This window comes from Coloeus monedula (assembly GCF_965178545.1).
Source record: "Coloeus monedula genome assembly, chromosome: 5".
Classification (NCBI taxonomy): domain Eukaryota; kingdom Metazoa; phylum Chordata; class Aves; order Passeriformes; family Corvidae; genus Coloeus; species Coloeus monedula.
The window spans coordinates 66,075,135-66,093,533 of NC_138785.1; the positions used below are offsets into that span (position 1 = coordinate 66,075,135).

The following is an 18,399-nucleotide window of genomic DNA, read 5'->3' on the forward strand; positions in this document are numbered from 1 at the left end:
AAAAAAAATTAAAAACAATTACAATAAGTGACTATTAGAATAAATTGACAAGAGAAAAGGTAAAGAATCCACTTTCGAATTCACAAATCAAACACTAAATTTTTACAATGTACTAGTAAAATTTTAAGTTAGTGGGAGCTTTGTGATCCAAAACAAAACATTCAATTTCAAACAAAATTTAAGAGTCTGAAAAAGCTAAAAATATATAAGGAAGAAAATTAATTGCCTAAGCAGAAGTGTATAGAAGCAACATGACACAGAGCTCAAGTTATGTTTACATAGAAGGGGAAAAAAAACCCAACAAGAGATAGGAGAGAGGGGACGAAAGACTGCCATCTGACTGTAAGGTATAGTACAAGCATAACACATGATTATTGCTGATTAAAATCTCTTGAAACAGAAAAAGCTCTTACCTTCTTGGTAAAAGCTTGGATTTGATTAATATTTTAATCAAAAAAGACAGGATATCTGTATTAGCGGAAGTTCTGGAGTCATTGTCTTACAATAAAGTGAAGAAAAATACAGCTCCTGCTGGGTAAACAATTCTTCTCTACCCCAATCTCTCTGATCTTACAACATTTCATAGCAGGAGACAGTCCTAGTAGGCTGATAGGAACTTACCACACAGAACTACAAGATATTTAAGTGTTACTTACATAGAAGCACAACAAAGATGAACACTTCTCCCCAAATACAATTTTCCCTTCCAATCTATTACAAACAAGCAAAAATAAATGCAGAGTATTGTGAATTACATTCAAGATATCACCTGCTATTTCAGTAAAAGTTTGGGAAGCCTCAGCAAAGGCTACCATAATAGCTTTTCACTGGCTTTTATGAGGCTCAGTGCTGTCACTGAATCTGTGCAGTTCCTGGGGGCATACAATCCCATCAGCTTTCTGAAAACAGCCTATTTTTAAACATAGAGCAAAGTCAACAAGGACAACTACAACACTAATTTTTTAATGTTTACAGTAGAATATGCCTAAATTTAGACCATCAAGCCAAGCATAACATCCTTCAGCAAGCATCACAGATAATTTTCAGGATTTTCTCTTGAAATACCATGATTTTTCTCACCAGTAACTTTCAAGACAGACTTTTTCAACTGCACGTAGGAAAGACTGGAAATAAATGGTCATCCATGTCACACGAAGTAACAGCACCAAAAAATGCACAAAACAGAGCAATTAGTCCCTGCAGACCAGTAAGGCACCTATAAACAACTAGCTCATGAAGAAGTGAGTTTTTTCACCTATTAAGCATCAAAAGTGTGAAAATGCATTGCGATTGTTTGAGACAACCCTCTCCAAAGAGAAACAGCGCCAACCGTGATAATATAGTTGTCAACCATATCAGAATGTGCAGTGGGAGCAGGTGGCCAAGAGCCCAGTGCCACTGCTTTGCTTCCTCTGCCAACACCATAGGAAACTGCCAAGTTAGAAGTTACCTGCCCTTCAACCCTTCTGTTTCTCCCATCTCCCCAACAGCAGGAGAAAAAGCAATAGTGTGACTCATGTCTTTACTCCATAAAATCCTTACTGCCTTCACAGCTGCTCAATACAAGCTGGGTTTAGAGGATACAAATGCAAGGGGCAGCACCACGGTACTGAACAGCTCCTTGCCCTGGTCCCCCAGTAATGCCTCCCAATGGGAAACTTGAGTACCTCATGGATCTAATGAATTTGTCCCTTATATCTAAGAAAGGAAAAACGTATTAGGAATATTTAAGCTAACTCCTCTTAGGTCTCTGCACAGCAAGTCACAGCACAAGATTTCAAATGAACTTTGTCACAAACAGACATACACAACAACTCCTTCTGAAAGCAGCAGAGCTCAGACTTAACTCTATTTAAATTTTCAACTCATAAACACCAAAACTTGTTTTTAATTTCAACATGAACTTTCAGGGCACTGTTCTGATAAGAAAGTCGACTGCACAACAATCAACACTTAAAAGATATGGAAAGTGAATCACAGAGTGGAAGAAATTTCTCTTGCTCAGCCTTGAATCCTCATTTCAAGAAAGCTGTACAATCAGTAGGAGAGAATTCAGAGAAAAGACACTCATGCAGAAAGCGTCAAGCACAGAAGAACAAGGTCTCAGAGAAAGTGCTTCAGAAGTTATCAGAAAAGAAAATGCTGAAACTAGCAAATCATTTAAGTTATGCTTAAGGGTCTTTGTCCTTTCCGCAGCAGTGTACTAGGTGAAAATAAGATTTTCCTTCCTAAAACCAGCCTGTGAAACTCACACAGCATTGCTGTACCTCCTGTTCATTTCCCGCACTGGTGAATTTTCAAACGTACTTGCCCCAAAAGTTACTCCACGTCTAAACTTCGGCAGAGAACCGACAGCAGCACCCCGACAAGTCTGCGGGAGCCGCCACCTGCCAGGGACAGGGCAGCGCCCGGGCCCGGCTCGGGGCTGTCCGCGGAACCAGAACCGGGGCGGCCCGGCCCGGGCCGAATATCGGACACGCGTGTCGGGAGCCCCCCAGTCTCGGGCGTGGGTCACTCACGGTCTCTGCAGCGGCTCCTCGGGGAGGGCAGCCGGGCCCTGCTGCTGCTGGAAGGAGCGCAGCGACTCGAAGGCCTTCGTCAGCTTCTCCATGGTGGCCATGTCCGCTCCGCCCGCGCCGGCGGCACCGGCCCGCGCTCCGACCCGCCCTGTCACGGACGCCTGGCGGGTCCGAGTGCTGCCCCGCTGGCGCTGCCGCCGGGCTCGCTCCCGGCGCTCTGCCGGCGCTCTCGCGGGCCCGGGCCCGTCACAGCCGCGATGAATGGGGCGGGCGCCGTTCGGGGCCGCGGGCACCTCCCGTCCGCCCCGCCGCCATCTTGGATACGTCCCGTCGGCCCCCGCGTGCCCGCCCCGCCCCCCCGGCTGCCCCGCCCCCCCGGAGCAGGGCCCCGGCCCGCCGCTCCGCCGCGCATGCGTACACGGCACCCCCGGCCCGGCGTCACGCGCGCCTTTACGTATGTACACACAGCGGCACGCGGGCTGCGCAGGGGGCGGGGCAGCAGCGAGAGCGACAGGAGCTCTGGCCAATCAGAAGGAGGCTCCGCCCCCCGCCGCATGTGGAGCGGCCGGGTACTGCTCTGCGGCGCCCCCTGCCGGCAGCGGCGGCCGGAGGCCGCAGCGCTGCGCTCGGACCCTGGCGGGGAGCCGGCCCCGGGAGCCCCCGGCACCGCCCCGGGCGGGGAGCCGGCCCCGGGAGCCCCCGGCACCGCCCCGGGCGGGGAGCCGGCCCCGGGAGCCCCCGGCACCGCCCCGGGCGGGGAGCCGCCTTCGCAGCGGCACCGCACTGACCGCCCCAGCCCGGCGAGAGCCTCCACTCTGTGCCCGCGTGTCACGGGTGCACAGCAGGTAACGCGACAGGCCCCTCAGCACAAGTGCCGGCCAAGGGCGCTAACGGCACTCCAGTCTTATTTTAGGCTGCAGAGAGACTCTTACAGGAACAGGACACTTAAAACTTGGCAGCGTACGTGCCGGCCTTTCAGCGCTCCTCTCCTGAGTGTGGACTTGTTTTATCAGAGGTTACTTCTTGCATGCACATATTGAACATACAGGATACAAGAGAGACAGTATAGAATATTTAAATCATTGATTCCATTACTGAACACTTAGAAAAAATCAACAGTATTGTGAAGTTTCCAGTTACAACTACTGATTTTAATACATATACTTGCTAATACAGACTTTAAATGACAACTGGTTAAGAACTGGCAGTTCAACTTAACTCACACACATGAAACTAGTTCCAGCAATAAAAATGGAGAACAGCTCTTCTAAGAAAATAAATTTCCCGTAATTCAACTTGGTTATTGATAGCAGACATCAACAAATGAAGCAAAGCTCATGTCTCTGAATATTCAGGCCAACAGAAGTCATAGATCACATTCTTGCCAAATATTCACTGGAATAGTGCTCTGCTGGTTATCTTCATTAGCATGTTAATAAAAGACAATTATTTGAAACAGTCCTCTGAAAATAAACCTATCCTTAGTCCTGAAGGCAATGCAACTTAAAGCAAAACCTTATTTCATCATAGAAGTGCTACAATATGTGGGCTTTTAAGGTAAGAACAGTATTTTTCCCGATTATTTTATGATAAGCCTTTCAGAAACGTTTCTCTGGAACATGTGGATGATCATTAATTTTTTTATTTAGCAACTGATACATGATAAAAGCTGACAGCAGGGTTGGAATGCTGCACACACTGTGCACGTGCCACTCCACACCTTGAAATAACCTTAAGCACGTTTTAAAAGGAAATAAGCTCTTATCAAAGATTAAACAAGCCACCAACCAAGTCAGCCCTTGCAAGGCTGTTTTGAAGCTTTCGATCAAATGTGTGCCAGTCCCCTATAGGCTGCTGACTCACCGGCAGGAGCGCCAAGGCAGTGCCTGCCCACAAGCTCGCTGCTCTTTGTTCTCTCTGACCTTCTGAGCTCTATCGGCACTGTGAGGCTCATTAACTGTGAGCTGAGATAACTAGAAGATAACTCAGGGTATAGGTTTTTCTTGAGTGAGTACCTTATCAGTAGGTTCTCCCAGTCCAAATTGACTGATCCATGGTTTTGCATGTATCATGTCACTGATCTGCCCCACAAAAACCCGCAGGGGAAAAATAAAGTGGTGTACAACAGGCAAGGGGCAAGAAAAAGCAAACCAGGATTAGAGAACAAGCATTTTTGTAAAGTCAGCGTTATCTCAAGGAAAAATGAAGCTACAATTAACAGTGCATACCTAAAAGTTTTTCTGAAATTTGGGAGATGACAATTAATTAATCTCAGCCTCCAGTAGGAAAAAAAAAAGAAACATGCTCTTAACCTTGCCTCTAAGATTACCTCTTGATTTAATATTTTTAAGAACAGGTTGGATGAGCATGTCAAGAGTATTTTTCACCCTATCTGGAAGTCCCATTTTGGCCCGCATTTCCATGAACAATTCAGCAGGTAATCGGTACTACTCCACGAGACTGCTGGCCCATGTGGTTTGGCATATGCACGGATAATCTGCAATATGTCACAGCACGGTTGTATCGTTGTTAAGGTCATTTAATAGGAAGCTCTTTTGTAGAGAATTTGGGAGCTTTGTCCATCAACTCATGTTATAAAATTACAATAAACGTGGTAATGAAAAACAGCCTATCCCTGATAATTCTGTCTTTTCACATGGAAATTAATGCAGGAATCTAGATCTAGACCATGTGATAAGGTATCAGTTGAGCCAGTACAACAGAACTAGGGCACTTTTTCCTGGATTCGACTATCTTCCATTGGTAAAAAAAACTTACAGTATGCAATAGGCATTTTCTGCTTCAAGAAATTGCAAATTTTTTTTTTAATTACAATTTTCCTTTTTTTTTTTCTATCCCGGCTACCACAATAGACGTGGTAAATAAATCACATTAGACAGTAATACATGTGGTTGAGATATGTGGCAGTGTTTTGCTTTTATTTCAGGAATTACAATGCTAGAACATCCAGGAAAACAGCTCACACAAGAACAGTCAGTGGTTTGGAGATGCTGGAACTAACACATCATGTTTAACAGTCAGCTTCCTATGCTTGAAAAGAATTCTGGTGTTTTGGACACAACTGGATCATGAAAAAAAGTTACCTACATCTCATGTGCAAAACTTAAGTTACACCACAAGAACAATTATGAAATAAAAAAAAATTGTTCATTCAGCAGAAGAGACATCATGATCACCAAAATAAGCCAGGCGAGTAACTCAAGTCAAAGTAAATATGACTTTCCAATAATTCAAATTTCACTTCCTAAAGAGAAAAAATATTTTGAAAATCTATACTAAAATGAAGATGATAATTTCAATGTTAAGTTCATATAATGCTAAATTGTAAACCATAGAAAAATATTACTTTTGTTGACTTATTTTAATAACTTGTAAACAAGTATTCTGTTTGTACATACGGCAATGAAAAAAATTCTTACATCAGTGTAGTTTGAAAAATAATTGAAGTGCATTCTAAAAATGCATTGTTAGTTGGTTTTAATAGCGTCTATCATTGATTTATAAACTAGATTATTTTATTCTGATATAGAGATAATTCTCTTTCATACTCAAAAACATTCAGGACTACCGTTTTAAGAATGATTTGGAGGAAAAAAAAAAAAAGAGACAACAGCTATTAAAGGCTAAGATTTGCCAATAATGCTCTTGCTGTTACAGAAATACCACAGGTTTTTTCCTACTTACTATTATTTTTAAGTGCTCATTTTTTCAGCTGAGACTGTTTTGTTGTTGTTATAATCAAGAAACAACACCATCTCTATTTTGAACACACCTCAGGGGGCAGGGGGAAGCTGACAGCTTTTTTAATAGAAAAAAACAACCATGAGGCATGAAGATTCTATTCTGCTGGTCACAACATTGAAAAGCATTAAGTAAACCAATAAGACACTGGTACATTGTTTCATCGTTTCTGAATTTTGAGCTAAATAGAGAGATTTATGAGGTACACACAAACAGACATAAGGATTTACATACACAAATTCTCGGAAACACGCCACAGAAAAGGGGGGTTGATCTCACGCAAATAACTCCATGGAATTCCATAGGTCTTTCCAGAGCTTGCACCAGTAGAACATTGGATTGTCTCACTGCTATTACAGCCTTCTAACACATGGGTCTAGAGAAAGAACTCATGCTGAATTACAAGAAGTTATGTTGGCTTGCCCCATCCCACCCTAAACAGTTCCATGGAAGCAATAGGCTACATAATCAGTAAACACAACCTGCTACTTTCCCCCTTCTTTGTCCCAGTTTTGTCCTAAAAAAAAATCAAGAGCTAAGTTCATGTTAAATTTATCACACCGTGATATCTTGCTTTCAGGTGTTCTCCCCTCTCCTGAGCCTTTCCCTGCTTTCAAGATGCATCTCCAAGCTCCTAATACTCCAGTAAAGACATTTAACCAATATTAGTCATCTTATATTCAACAGCATAACATCTTCCCCTCCATGTACTGTGTAAGGAGAATTATGCTGATTGCTGATCCTTCCAGTTCCTTGTTTTTTTCTAATTTTTAGGGGTTTTACATTAGATAAGATCTAGTCATTATTATGTGCTTGTATTTCTAGACAAAAGGGACAAATTTATGGTAGAATAATGCCATCTTGAGCCTACTGGCGAAGAACCAATCAACTAATTAAAAAAAAACCAAAGCAAACACCAAACACAATGGACTTTAGATCATAATCCTGCAAACATGTACTCACTCAAAAACAATTCAATAGTACTATGCTGAGCTTAATAAAAAACTTGTGAAATTAAACTAAGTAAAACTTCATAAAAACAAACAAATTCTCACTTTTTTACAAGGAGTTCCTTCGTCCAAAGAAGCGGACATGTAAATAACCACTTCTTAGGAACAATTTCCCTTTTCATCTAACCCTCTTTCTTCACAGATTCCTGGAAAATATGTGTTAAGCCTCAACATTCCAAAATAGAGAAGTTGATTTTTTTTTTTTTTTAGTTAAGATTCCTCTCCATCCAATACAGAAAGAAAACTTGAAATACATGATAAACAGACTTTCAGATTGATTTTTTTTTTTAATTTGTTAAAACCAATTCCTGTATTTTCTTAATAAAAATTACTCAGCTTGTGTCCATGGTATTCCTGCCCAAATTTCAAGTTACTCTACACAGACATTAAATCCAGACTGTCACCCTGTATGTCTGGTCATACAGTCACCTTTGCCTCAAAACAGCAAGCCTAAGATCTTACAAATTTAAACCCCCTAATCAGAGAAACGATGACTTCTCCAGCCACATAGGTATTTATAAAACACTTGTTACTTCCCCATTTTTCCATTCCCATCTTTTTAGAGTTCTTCTGTTGCTGTGTTACAAAATAAAGAGGGTCAGGTCAGGCTGCCAGCTCATTGTCTCACACATAATGGTTCTAGCCAACACCCTTACTTCAGATACTTCTGTCAAGCCTCGCATCCCTTCACTATCACATCAGACCATCTTCCAGTAATTCATTCAAACTCTCTCTCCTTCTGCCAGTTTCTCCCTTTGTACTCTCTAAAAGAGTAATTTTGCTGTCTTGTGTGCTGTTTTAGACTGGAGGAAAAATGCACTGAAAACACAGGAAAATAATCTCATTCCTCATTTCTGTGGCATAGTAGCCAAGAGGAATGAGTTCAGAGAAACACCAGATGAGCCCCAGTAGGGTTCTGCAACACACTGGTTTTCCAATTTTTTCAAGTTCTAATCCATTTAAAAATTTGTCTTTAGAGACCAAATACAGTGATTTAAAAACCTGATGATAGGCTTGAATATCAAATATATCTTGTGAGTTTCTCAGAAGCAGCTGAAGTTTCTTCCAGTGGGTCTGCAGATCACAAGAGAGACCTTTTTGAGTGGGGGGCTATTCAGTTGCTCTGTGTGTACAATATATGTGTGGTCTGGTTGGTGCCCCCGAGATTTGAAAGGAAAAAAAACGCATACACAGTTGAAACAAACCTTTAGAATACAGAACAAAATATGAAACTAAAATCATGTCTCCAAGTCCAAGGGCATTCCATTGTATTTCAAGTACCCAACTCAATTTTGAAAACAGAAGAAGCTCTTAATGAAATGTGCTCTTTAAATTGACTCTCATACCCAGATTAATAGTTTTACTGGAAACTTTACAAAATAAAAGGTCTGACCTACTGTGAGTCCAGAAGAATGGAAGCTTGCCTGGCTTTCAAGCAGCTTTTGTCAGTTTTACTAATGAACATCAGGTAATCATAACAAACTTCAATATCAGTTCCACATCTATATTAAGCAATCATTAAAGGCATGTTTTAATGTTTCTGTTTTAAAAGACTGTAAGAAAAAATATATTTACATAATTAAATTCAATACTTAATGCTACCTTGCCCTTCCCCCAGTGGCAGTGATCGCTGTCAACCCTAGAACACTGCATATTACAATATAAGCAGAGAGGACATTAGTAAGAAGAGCCCATGCTTTGTTTTTTAACCCATTATAAAACTATAACATCCTACATGGACTTAAAAACAATTTCATTTACAGAAAATAAAATAAAACTGTGTCCCCACAGGTAAAAAGAAATAATTTCAGTAATGACAACAAAGTTTTCAAAATATAGTTATAAAATTTTGGCATAGGTCTACTTGCATGGGTCATGCCCATTAACTCTGGAGAGGATGTGTAAGATGGATAGAAAAGAGAAGAATGGGATACTTCTGTTTGTTACAGGATTAAGCTAAATGTTCAAAGTTCTCTTTATACAGAAATACAGAAAGAGAATCTACAGAGCCAGATAATAAAGAGCAATTCCTAATAGCTGGCCACAGTGCACTGATTTCCTTTTTTTTTCCTTAGCAGTTGCTTGAGAGATACATTAGGTAATAGCACTGCCATGCTGCTGGATAACACCAGAATTATTAAATTTATCAGTACAGCAATTCTACAGTTAAGGAAACTGCTAATAAAGATCCTAATGATCAAGAAGAGTTTTACCAGGAGCATACAAAGTCAAGTTACAGTGATGCCATAGATATTATCTCTGTGCTTTAATATCCTTTTAGTATTTCTAGATGCATTCCACTGGGAAAAAAATAATCAAGATAAATCAAATACATACAGAAACACACTCACTCAAATGGCACTCATTGCTTTTTGTACAATTAAGCTTTAGTGAAAATATACATCTTAAAACAAATGAAGTACAAATGTACAAAAATCCTTGAACTCAGATAAAAAATATATATAATACAATTTGCTACAGAGATATAAAACATTTAACGTTTGCTCATCCTTTCTGATGAGCATAAAATGATTTAAAGTCTGGAGGACTCCTGCTCATCATCACTGCAATCAGATTTAAAGCAGACCTGCAAGAGAAGACAAACAGACAACTCAGCTGCAGAACTGATACTATTGTTTATTTGTATGTTTTATGGGGCACAGAAAGGCTGGGGGGAGTGGGTCTTTTTCCAGCACATTTTACTCCGTCCTAACTAAATGTGGATTCCTTTGAGTTTCCCAAAGCAATCTCAACCCCAAATCTCAAGTCGTTAAAGTTTAATTCAAGTTCTTTCCTTCTTTCAACTTCACAAGACAATTAACTGCAGTCCTATTAGTTCAAAACCAACTGAAAACTCTCAAACCATGTTCATTTTTTAGGACTTTTTCTCAATACATACAACCAGATCTTGGGACAGTATGAATCGTGCTGATTTTTGGCTGGAAAAGACTCCAGTAAGACACAAGCTTTAATTTTAGCTATGTGAGATTATTAGTATACTCAACCATCCATTCTAATCCATTACTCAAAGTGGGGGAAAAGTGAATTTGAAAAGGTGAACTGAAAATAACAGTACTATTACACATTCCATTAGTCTTGTACCATTTTAGAAAGGTGAATTGCCAGCTGAAGACAAAAAATTTCTTCATGCAATTTTAATACACAGCCCTGCTGTGGTTACTTAACGATATGCACCTAGCAATTTCAAAATTCCATTTCTGTTTGAAAGCAAAAGTAATTTCTACCGAAGTGTTCACTATTGGAATATACTCAAGCTTCTCAAGATAATTCCCCTCTAAGTGCAGGCACACTGAGCAAGCAGAATTGTATATAACATCTTCAACTGCAAACCTTTACAAATAGTCTATTTCTTACATCCTGTAGACAATTACAATACATGATGTGTCTTCTAGGTGGTAAATACTAAATTCTCTGAACAAGAAATTCTTCTACTAAAGAGTAGAAGTCTGTGTGTAAGAAAAGGCTGTGCATCATCAGCTATGTAAAGATACATCATGTTGTTGTTTTGGTAAAGGCATTAAACTACCTAAGATATTTAAACATTTGTTTCGTGATGCTTCTCATTTATTTTGAGGTTATTTCTACTTATTTACTGGATATATACTTATTCTTGCTTATATACTTATTTATTACTAGTTTTTACACAGGGCCTCAGTTATCTCTGAAGACATAGCCACAGTTTTCACTAAAAAATGGTAAAATATATAAGAAGCAAGACCCAAATTAACCTCTTTAGCAAAGGAAGGTCTATAGCACAGCTTTTAACAGAATCCACTACCTTTTTCTTAGGTAACCAGAGGAAGACAGAATGCTGAGGTAGGAAAGCTTCCTGGAGTTACAGGGATTGCCATAATTTTGGAAATGTGGTGGAGGAGCAAAGCCGTAACAAAACAGATTTCATTAGTTTCAGTATTCAGTGAACAACTTGGTTTTCCTATCACAGATTCATATAAAAAAAAAGAATGGAAGTTAATTTTCTTATGAAAGAAAAGAAATGCCCTTACCTCTCCACTAAAAAGTCTGTGAAAGAAGCCTCTCTTTGGTTTTGGAGACTTCTCTCTGTCTGGTGACACAGTACCATCAGTTTCATATGCATTGATATCTTCAAAGCATCCCGTTTCAATCATCTTTAAAACACATGAAATATAAATGAAATATCCATAAAAGCTTCTCAAACAAGTTCCAGGTATTATCTATTTACTCTGGCTGGGTACTCCTACCACTTAAAAATTCATCAGCCAAACTACACCACTGCACAAAGCTGACATTGACTCTCCTTGTGCACTCAACCAACTAAAGAATAGCAGTGAGACCACTATCACTCGGGTAAGTGTCAGGTGCTCCCTTGCTTTTTTTTGCATTCTTGTCTTTCTTCTGCTCATAATGCAATAAAGAGAAGTTTTTAGAACAAGAAACTTATTCTCCTTTCAGGTATTCTGTTCATTTCTGAACAGTCCAGCCAAAAAAATCTAATATCTATATGCCCTGGACTGAACTTAATTATTAAACATGACATGGGAGGAAAAAAAAATATATAATGAAGATGGGTCTTTGGAGAGAAGCAAGGGATTTTGAAAAGATCTTTGTCTGTGTACACAGAAACAGAAGAAATAAAAGCACAGTTACTGGTTTCAGAAAGGACAGCAGGAAGAGTGAATGCCAAAATGTAACGTCAGAAGCAGGGGAGTGGCTAATGCCCACATCTAGTCGGCATTTACCAGGAAGTGCCACCGGTACGCATCTGTCACAACAGCAGGCAGCCAAATGAATATACCTTGTAGAAGGAGAGACGGCATAAAGAGGAGTAAGAAGAAATGCAGCCTGCTTGTGTTATAAACTGTGACATCAGGTAAATTATGGTATGGCAAGAGAAATTCTTGAGAGGCAAAAATTTGAGGGAAACTTCAGTAACATGAATTAAAAGAAAAAATAAGCACAAATGTACAATGAAATCTGCAGTTCTTCCTTGAAGAAAAGAAATTGCCATTGCAAGAATTCCACAACTACTTCCAACTTTATCCCTCTCTGCAAGGTTAGTTATTAAGCTGCAGTGCATTTTGTAATGACTAGATCATATTTGGAAGTTCAGAATTACAACACAGTATAGGAAATATTTCTTTCTCCAAGGTTCACTGTTTCTCAGTGAAAATTTTCTATGTCAAATGACACCTTTTCAAATATCCTTCTTAATGTAATGCAAAAAAGCAAAAGAAAACAAAAGGGAATGTACTTTTTCCTCCAAATTGTTCAGAAATTGCTCATCTTTTGTGTTCAACCTTTAAATAAAATGCAATCATACTGGAAGAGAAACTACACTAGTAGAATTCAAGACAATAGTAATTTCAGAAAGTCACAAACACCTTATAATGAGGGGAAGGCATTCATAACAAGAACTACAATTTTAAGTAATTGTTAGTGAGTGCTCTTTGCTGAAATGGTAAAGAGGACTTGAACTGCACGCAGAAGCAGCAAAATTCTAGTACTCTATGCAGAATACTAGAATAGTCATTCACTAGGCAAGTGAAAAAACTTTTAAGAGAAAGTCTGACTCAACTGATACTGAACTGTTTGTTTTGAAATTTTGGAAAAGGTGAATCTGCAATTCTGTATTACTGTCACTTGGAAACTCCATTGATACACAGCCTATACACAAACAGCTTGCACTGCTCCTATTTGCTTTTGAACACTTGGAATAACATTCCATTCCTCTGCTATGACCAGCAATACTGAATAAAGTGACAGAAGAACAAGAAAAAGGTGGTCTTACTGATACTAACACTGTTCTGTAAGCTGTGCCTATGATGACAAGATGCCAGACTTTGTTTATGCAAATTTACCATAGATCTCAGTTTCTAGCAAGTTGTCTATGTTTTAAAAAGAAACTTTTTTCTGAAGCCTCTCAGCAAAGAAGTCTAAAGCAGAAACTTCTTTACATCTCCTAGAGAAAATCAGTATAATTATATCTTTTATTAAATATTCTATGCTGCTGTGCTCAAGAAAATAAGCTTCTATGAAATGTACATTACCTCATTTTGCCAAGGGATTGAGACACAACCCGTCACAAATTTGGAATAGAAGTCATCATCTGTGGTATCCAGGTTCACTCCTTTTACTGTTGAGAACTGCTCAATGTCCAGGACATCTTTACAATAAACGGCACGTGGCTGCAGTACAATACAAGATTGCTTCATTAAAGTTTTGGATTTGGGGACTTTCTGTTTGGTTTTATTTTGCCTAGATGAGCAAAAGGGAGCAAAACTTCTGCAATTTTACATTTCTCATTGCTAATCACCAAATTACACTATTCTATAAAACAGAAATAAAAAGACTCTCTTCATAAGGCACCTGAGCAATTCCACCCATCCTGCAAGTAACAGAAAAGAAATATCAAAACCAGAAATAGCTTGTCTGGATCTCTCAATGGTTGTCACAATTCACTCATCTTCTGTCACCTTCTTTTCAACTCTGGAGTATTTTCTTCAAAGCTATTCCTCATTTGTTCTGCATCTGAGCTATGGAAGTGGACTTTTAAGGGCTAAGAAATCAGCTACAAAGCTCCCTAGAGAAATACTACTACTGTAAATTGTTTTGTGATCTCAGATGAAATGCCACAAAACAACTAGTTGTCATCAATAGCCACAATGGCATTCTCCTGCCAATGTACCTAATTTTAAAGGTTTCTCTGGAGTTCATATGATTGCTGACATAGAATTATGACAGTTCTTGCCTTTTTAGATACTAATCAAATCTGTCTCACCTACTTACATCTGGCAAGAATGGAGGTTCTAACATGTTAGCTTCCAGCCTCTTGAAGTTGATGTTCTTGAAAATAGGATGTTGCTTTACAACAGCAGCTCCTCCTTCAGTGCAACCCAGTCGCTCCCCCGGATTTTTAGCAAGTAACTACAAATACATGGAAAAAAAAGGTGATCCATGATATAATCCCACAACTGGAAAAAAAATCTACATAAAATGTCTTTTTTGCTACTTGGCCTCTTATTACATAAATTTATCATGTATCAAAATTAACTGGAAACCCAAACAAAAACATTCTGGGAACAAATACATTTTCAGTAATGAAAAGCAGACCATTTGAATATTATACCCAAAGTTACATAAAAATATTTTAATTGATGCCATGTTGAGTAGACTTTACAGTACAGACTTTATAGTAGGCTTTCCTTTCAGGAAACACAGACTTATATTTTTTCCTATGGGCTTAAGTAATGCACATATCTCACATAAACTCATACAGAAAACTTGTGAAGCTTTCTGTATAAATTTAAGAACAGGCAAGATAGAAAAAAAAAAAAAAAGAAGCCATTGTCTTGTAGATACTGTTTTAGGTGAAGAAACTTGTGTACTACTCTGCCACTTGTTCCCATGCAGTATCCAAGTTGAGCATGCTATTGTACTCCATCTATAATTACAAGTGGTCCAAGCAGTACTAGACCATTTCATTCATGTGATGAATAATCAATTTATGCAGCTTTCCTTCATCTTTCATGGCAAAAGTTCTGAATTCGTGAAGTTTGATAACTGAACAGTTCATGAACAATCACAAACTTTCATGTGAACTAAAGGAAGGTTTAAGAAATCCAGTTTTGAAAATTTTTCAAGATATTAAAATAAAGTAGTTGGTCTCTTTAAAAGGATTAGAAATTTAATTTTCAAACCTCTACGTCTCTTCACCCACCATCCTGCAGATGGATTTTGCCTCCTCTGAAAACTTGTCTGAGTATGTTTCCTGGTCTTCCTTTACTCTCCGGTCAATCTCATCCCGTTTAACCCTTTCCTTGTGCTTCCTGAATGGAGACTGTCCTTCAATCATTTCATAAATCAAACAGCCAAGACCCCACCAATCTGGACTGAATGTATACTTCTCGTTTTTGAGCACTTCTGGAGCTACAAAACAAAAACAAACACACATCCATGACATTTCACTTTAAATTGACTACTTATGTATTGGAAAAAGTCTCAGGTACTCTCTTTGGGCTCTGTCCAGACATGTTTGTGTGACTCTGCCTTACTTTGAAGAAACTTTAATTTCTACACTGAGAACTCTGTTTATATCCGAGAGAAAAACTTTGCTTCTTTAATGCTTAAAACCAGTACTGTCTACAAACTGAGAATGAAGTTTTCCAAAGCATGGAAAGAAACGTATTGTCACAGTAATTTGTCAGTTTACCTGTGACCCTAAGTCTCTTCGAATCTTGGAAAAAAATCTGGTATTTTCTTAAAGTTCTGCCTAAAGCCAGAATTTTCAGTTAAGTTTTCAAGTTTATCAGTAGGCTTATCATTAACTACTAACATCTACAAATGCATATTATAACCTTTCTTCTTCCCATAACATGTCTAGTAACTAATCCAGGTCCAATACAGTTCTTATATTCACAGAAGCAGATTTTCTGACAAAATGTAACTAGCAAAGGATACATACCCATGTAACCAACAGTCCCAACACGCCCTCGGACAGTTTCACCTTCTGGAATCTGCACAGCTAATCCAAGATCTGAAATCCTGATATGTCCTATTTATGTTAAAATAAATTATACATAGTCAGCAAAAATAATACAGTATTATCACTTTTAAAACAAAAAATTTCTATTGCACACCTCTGCAAAGTATCAAAACATTCATCTACTCATAGCACTAAGTTTATTTAACTTAATTAAAAAGGAGTGTTTTATTTCTACTTATCTCCTCCTTAAAAATGTGAAGAAAGAGAGGCACAGATATAACTGGTTTGCTGAAGGTCATACAAAAATAATTTGCTCTTAAGCACTCTAATTCCTAGCTTTGGCATAGGCTGCTGTTCTTGGACAAACAGAAGTGCTCATTTCAGATTCTGTATCCATGCATCAGACACTTGTGTTTTTCCATTCTGTATATCCACCACAAGCACTTAGCTTTCTGACTTCTTAATAAAACTTCCAAATTTACTCAATTTATTCTAAATGTGAGAAAACTGTAGCGTCTACCGAGAGAGCTTGTTTTCCTGTAAAGAAGTACCCCAATAATGCCAAACATGAGTATTTGGAATTGCTATCCCCATTCCCACCCCAAATCAAGAGCAGCCCAGTCAATAACCTACTCAGAATTATTTATATTGTAACATGTCAGTTCAGTTCTAGGATTTCCTCTTCTCATGAATCACTCCTAAGTGGGTAACAGCTTCCACTGCACTTTATCAGCCAAATTTCTCAAGCTGACGACCTTCCCCTATCACGCATGGCCTTTACAGCTGTACCTCTAAGACAGAAAGCATCTTGCAGAAGATTGGTTTGTTGTGCACTGCTCAGTGGGGAACCAGTCCAAGCAGGGCAATGGGAATAAATCTACCCCACTCTCCCTTACATTCCCATGGACAACTACAGTTTTTTGTTGGATTGACTCATGAACTGTTTCAAGCACATTCAAGACATTTCAAGGCAAGAATTGTATTGACATTTTAATTTAAAAACACATAAGGTACTTTCTTAATAAAAATACAAAAGTCTAGACAGAAGAAAGGACAATTACATTTTCAATTCAATTTTAAAACAATTTTGTAGAAAGACTCATTGCAGAAAAAGAGCAAAACCCACACTTATTTCTAATACTGGTTATAAGGGCAGGGATACTGCTGTGTACAGAAACACCACAGGTTCACAGAATGATTCACGTTGGAAGGGACTTCAGAAGGTCTCTAGCACAACCTTCTGAGCAAGCGGGCATCCCAAAGAGTCCAAGGCTTTTTAAATACTTACTTAGAAAGCCTCCAAGAGTGGACACTGCATCACCTCTCTGGGTAGCCCATTCCAATGCCCAAGTAACCTTTGTGCATATATGCTCTGGCATTCAAAAAGCTCTACAGCATCAATATTAGTTAACAGCATATTAATTTCTTAGGTACATGATAATACTAGGTACTTAGATAATCAGGGGATGGAGAGACAGAGAGAGTGGAGAAAGTCAAGTACCACTCTATATACTGGTTGGAAACAACTAAACGCTCTGGAGCAGCAAATGCTATTTTAAATACATTCAGATGCTCTTGTATTCCCTGACATCTGATGAACCCCTTTTCAAGTGCAAGCTCTGAGCTCCTGAAGCGATTTTCTAATTAGTCCTCTGTGCTCTTTGGAACTAGATCAAAATATCCCTGGCAGAGAGGAAGCATTCTAGTGCAGTCCTGCAAGGCTACATTTTTCCTCAAAGAAGCCTTCAGCTTTTCCAAGACATTGCTGGAGAGAAAAATTAAAGAATGCATTTGATGTCTAGCAAAGCTTTAGCTCTTGGAAAGTGACTTCTGCCAGGCATCATCTTTTTTGAAATTTTATCAGTCAGAACATGCTGACTTAAAAAAAAATACTGTGCTAATGACTTCAAAAACAATTTTTCCTCAACTAAAATGCTCAGCAGTTACAAGAACAAAGTTGTAATATTCATCCACAGCTTAGAAGATAATTCCTGCACATGTTCTACAGTCAATTCAAAAGATTCTGGTAACAGCTTGAATACAAAGTCATTAAAGAGAATTATGACAAACAAAAGACTACAAACATTTCTTCATATTGTTTGTACTTCCTTGATTCTTTCCAGCCACATATGCATCAGGGACCATCAGACCTCTTTTAGATGAAATGTTAAAACAGAAGTACTTCAGAATTCTTACTGTCTAAACAGTCTGGTTTACTAAGTAAAATTTTGGCCCCCCCATTTAACAGATCATGTTTCCATAATTGAAGAAAAGACAAACAAAACAAATCCATATAAGTCTTAGTGATCATAAATCAAGAAGGGGAGAAGGAGGAGCAAAAGGGAAAAAGTAGCCATTTTAAGGCAGAAAATTGACCCTTCTAACATCGTCATGATTAACCCCCAAAATTTTTCCCTACTTTCTGAAAAGCAAGGGTAGTATTTTCTTTGCTAAATTAAGAATCGTCAATTAGGTCTCTTTTATCATGAAGAAATCCCTTACAGTTCTGGCACAGTATGAATTAGAGGTGTAATTACTGATTTCAAAATTAATTTTAATTTTTACTTACCACAGTCATCAAGAAGTATATTCTCAGGCTTCAAGTCTCTGCAAATTAAACAATAGA

General features: G+C 38.6%; 2 protein-coding genes across 4 annotated transcripts in view; both read right to left on the minus strand.

Annotated features, from left to right (window-relative positions):
- HTT (huntingtin) overlaps positions 1 to 2,818 on the minus strand; it is a 76,833-nt gene extending 74,015 nt beyond the window's left edge. For both annotated transcript variants that reach the window (XM_082282067.1, XM_082282066.1), the window contains exon 1: positions 2,520 to 2,818. In XM_082282067.1, the coding sequence (XP_082138193.1) occupies positions 2,520 to 2,620 (101 nt within the window). In that variant the 5' untranslated portion in view covers positions 2,621 to 2,818. The remainder of the gene's footprint in view (positions 1 to 2,519) is intronic.
- A 6,700-nt stretch (positions 2,819 to 9,518) lies between these two features.
- The window catches only part of GRK4 (G protein-coupled receptor kinase 4), a 35,345-nt gene continuing 26,464 nt past the window's right edge, over positions 9,519 to 18,399 (minus strand). The window contains exons 10-16 of one of the 2 annotated variants that reach the window (XM_082282151.1): positions 18,343 to 18,380; positions 15,753 to 15,842; positions 15,009 to 15,217; positions 14,078 to 14,215; positions 13,339 to 13,476; positions 11,317 to 11,439; positions 9,519 to 9,878 (exon numbers count right to left, since the gene is read on the minus strand). In XM_082282151.1, the coding sequence (XP_082138277.1) occupies positions 9,825 to 9,878; positions 11,317 to 11,439; positions 13,339 to 13,476; positions 14,078 to 14,215; positions 15,009 to 15,217; positions 15,753 to 15,842; positions 18,343 to 18,380 (790 nt within the window). In that variant the 3' untranslated portion in view covers positions 9,519 to 9,824. Of the gene's footprint in view, positions 9,879 to 11,316; positions 11,440 to 13,338; positions 13,477 to 14,069; positions 14,216 to 15,008; positions 15,218 to 15,752; positions 15,843 to 18,342; positions 18,381 to 18,399 lie in introns of those variants that run through there. The other variant, XR_014226419.1, reaches the window with a different exon arrangement.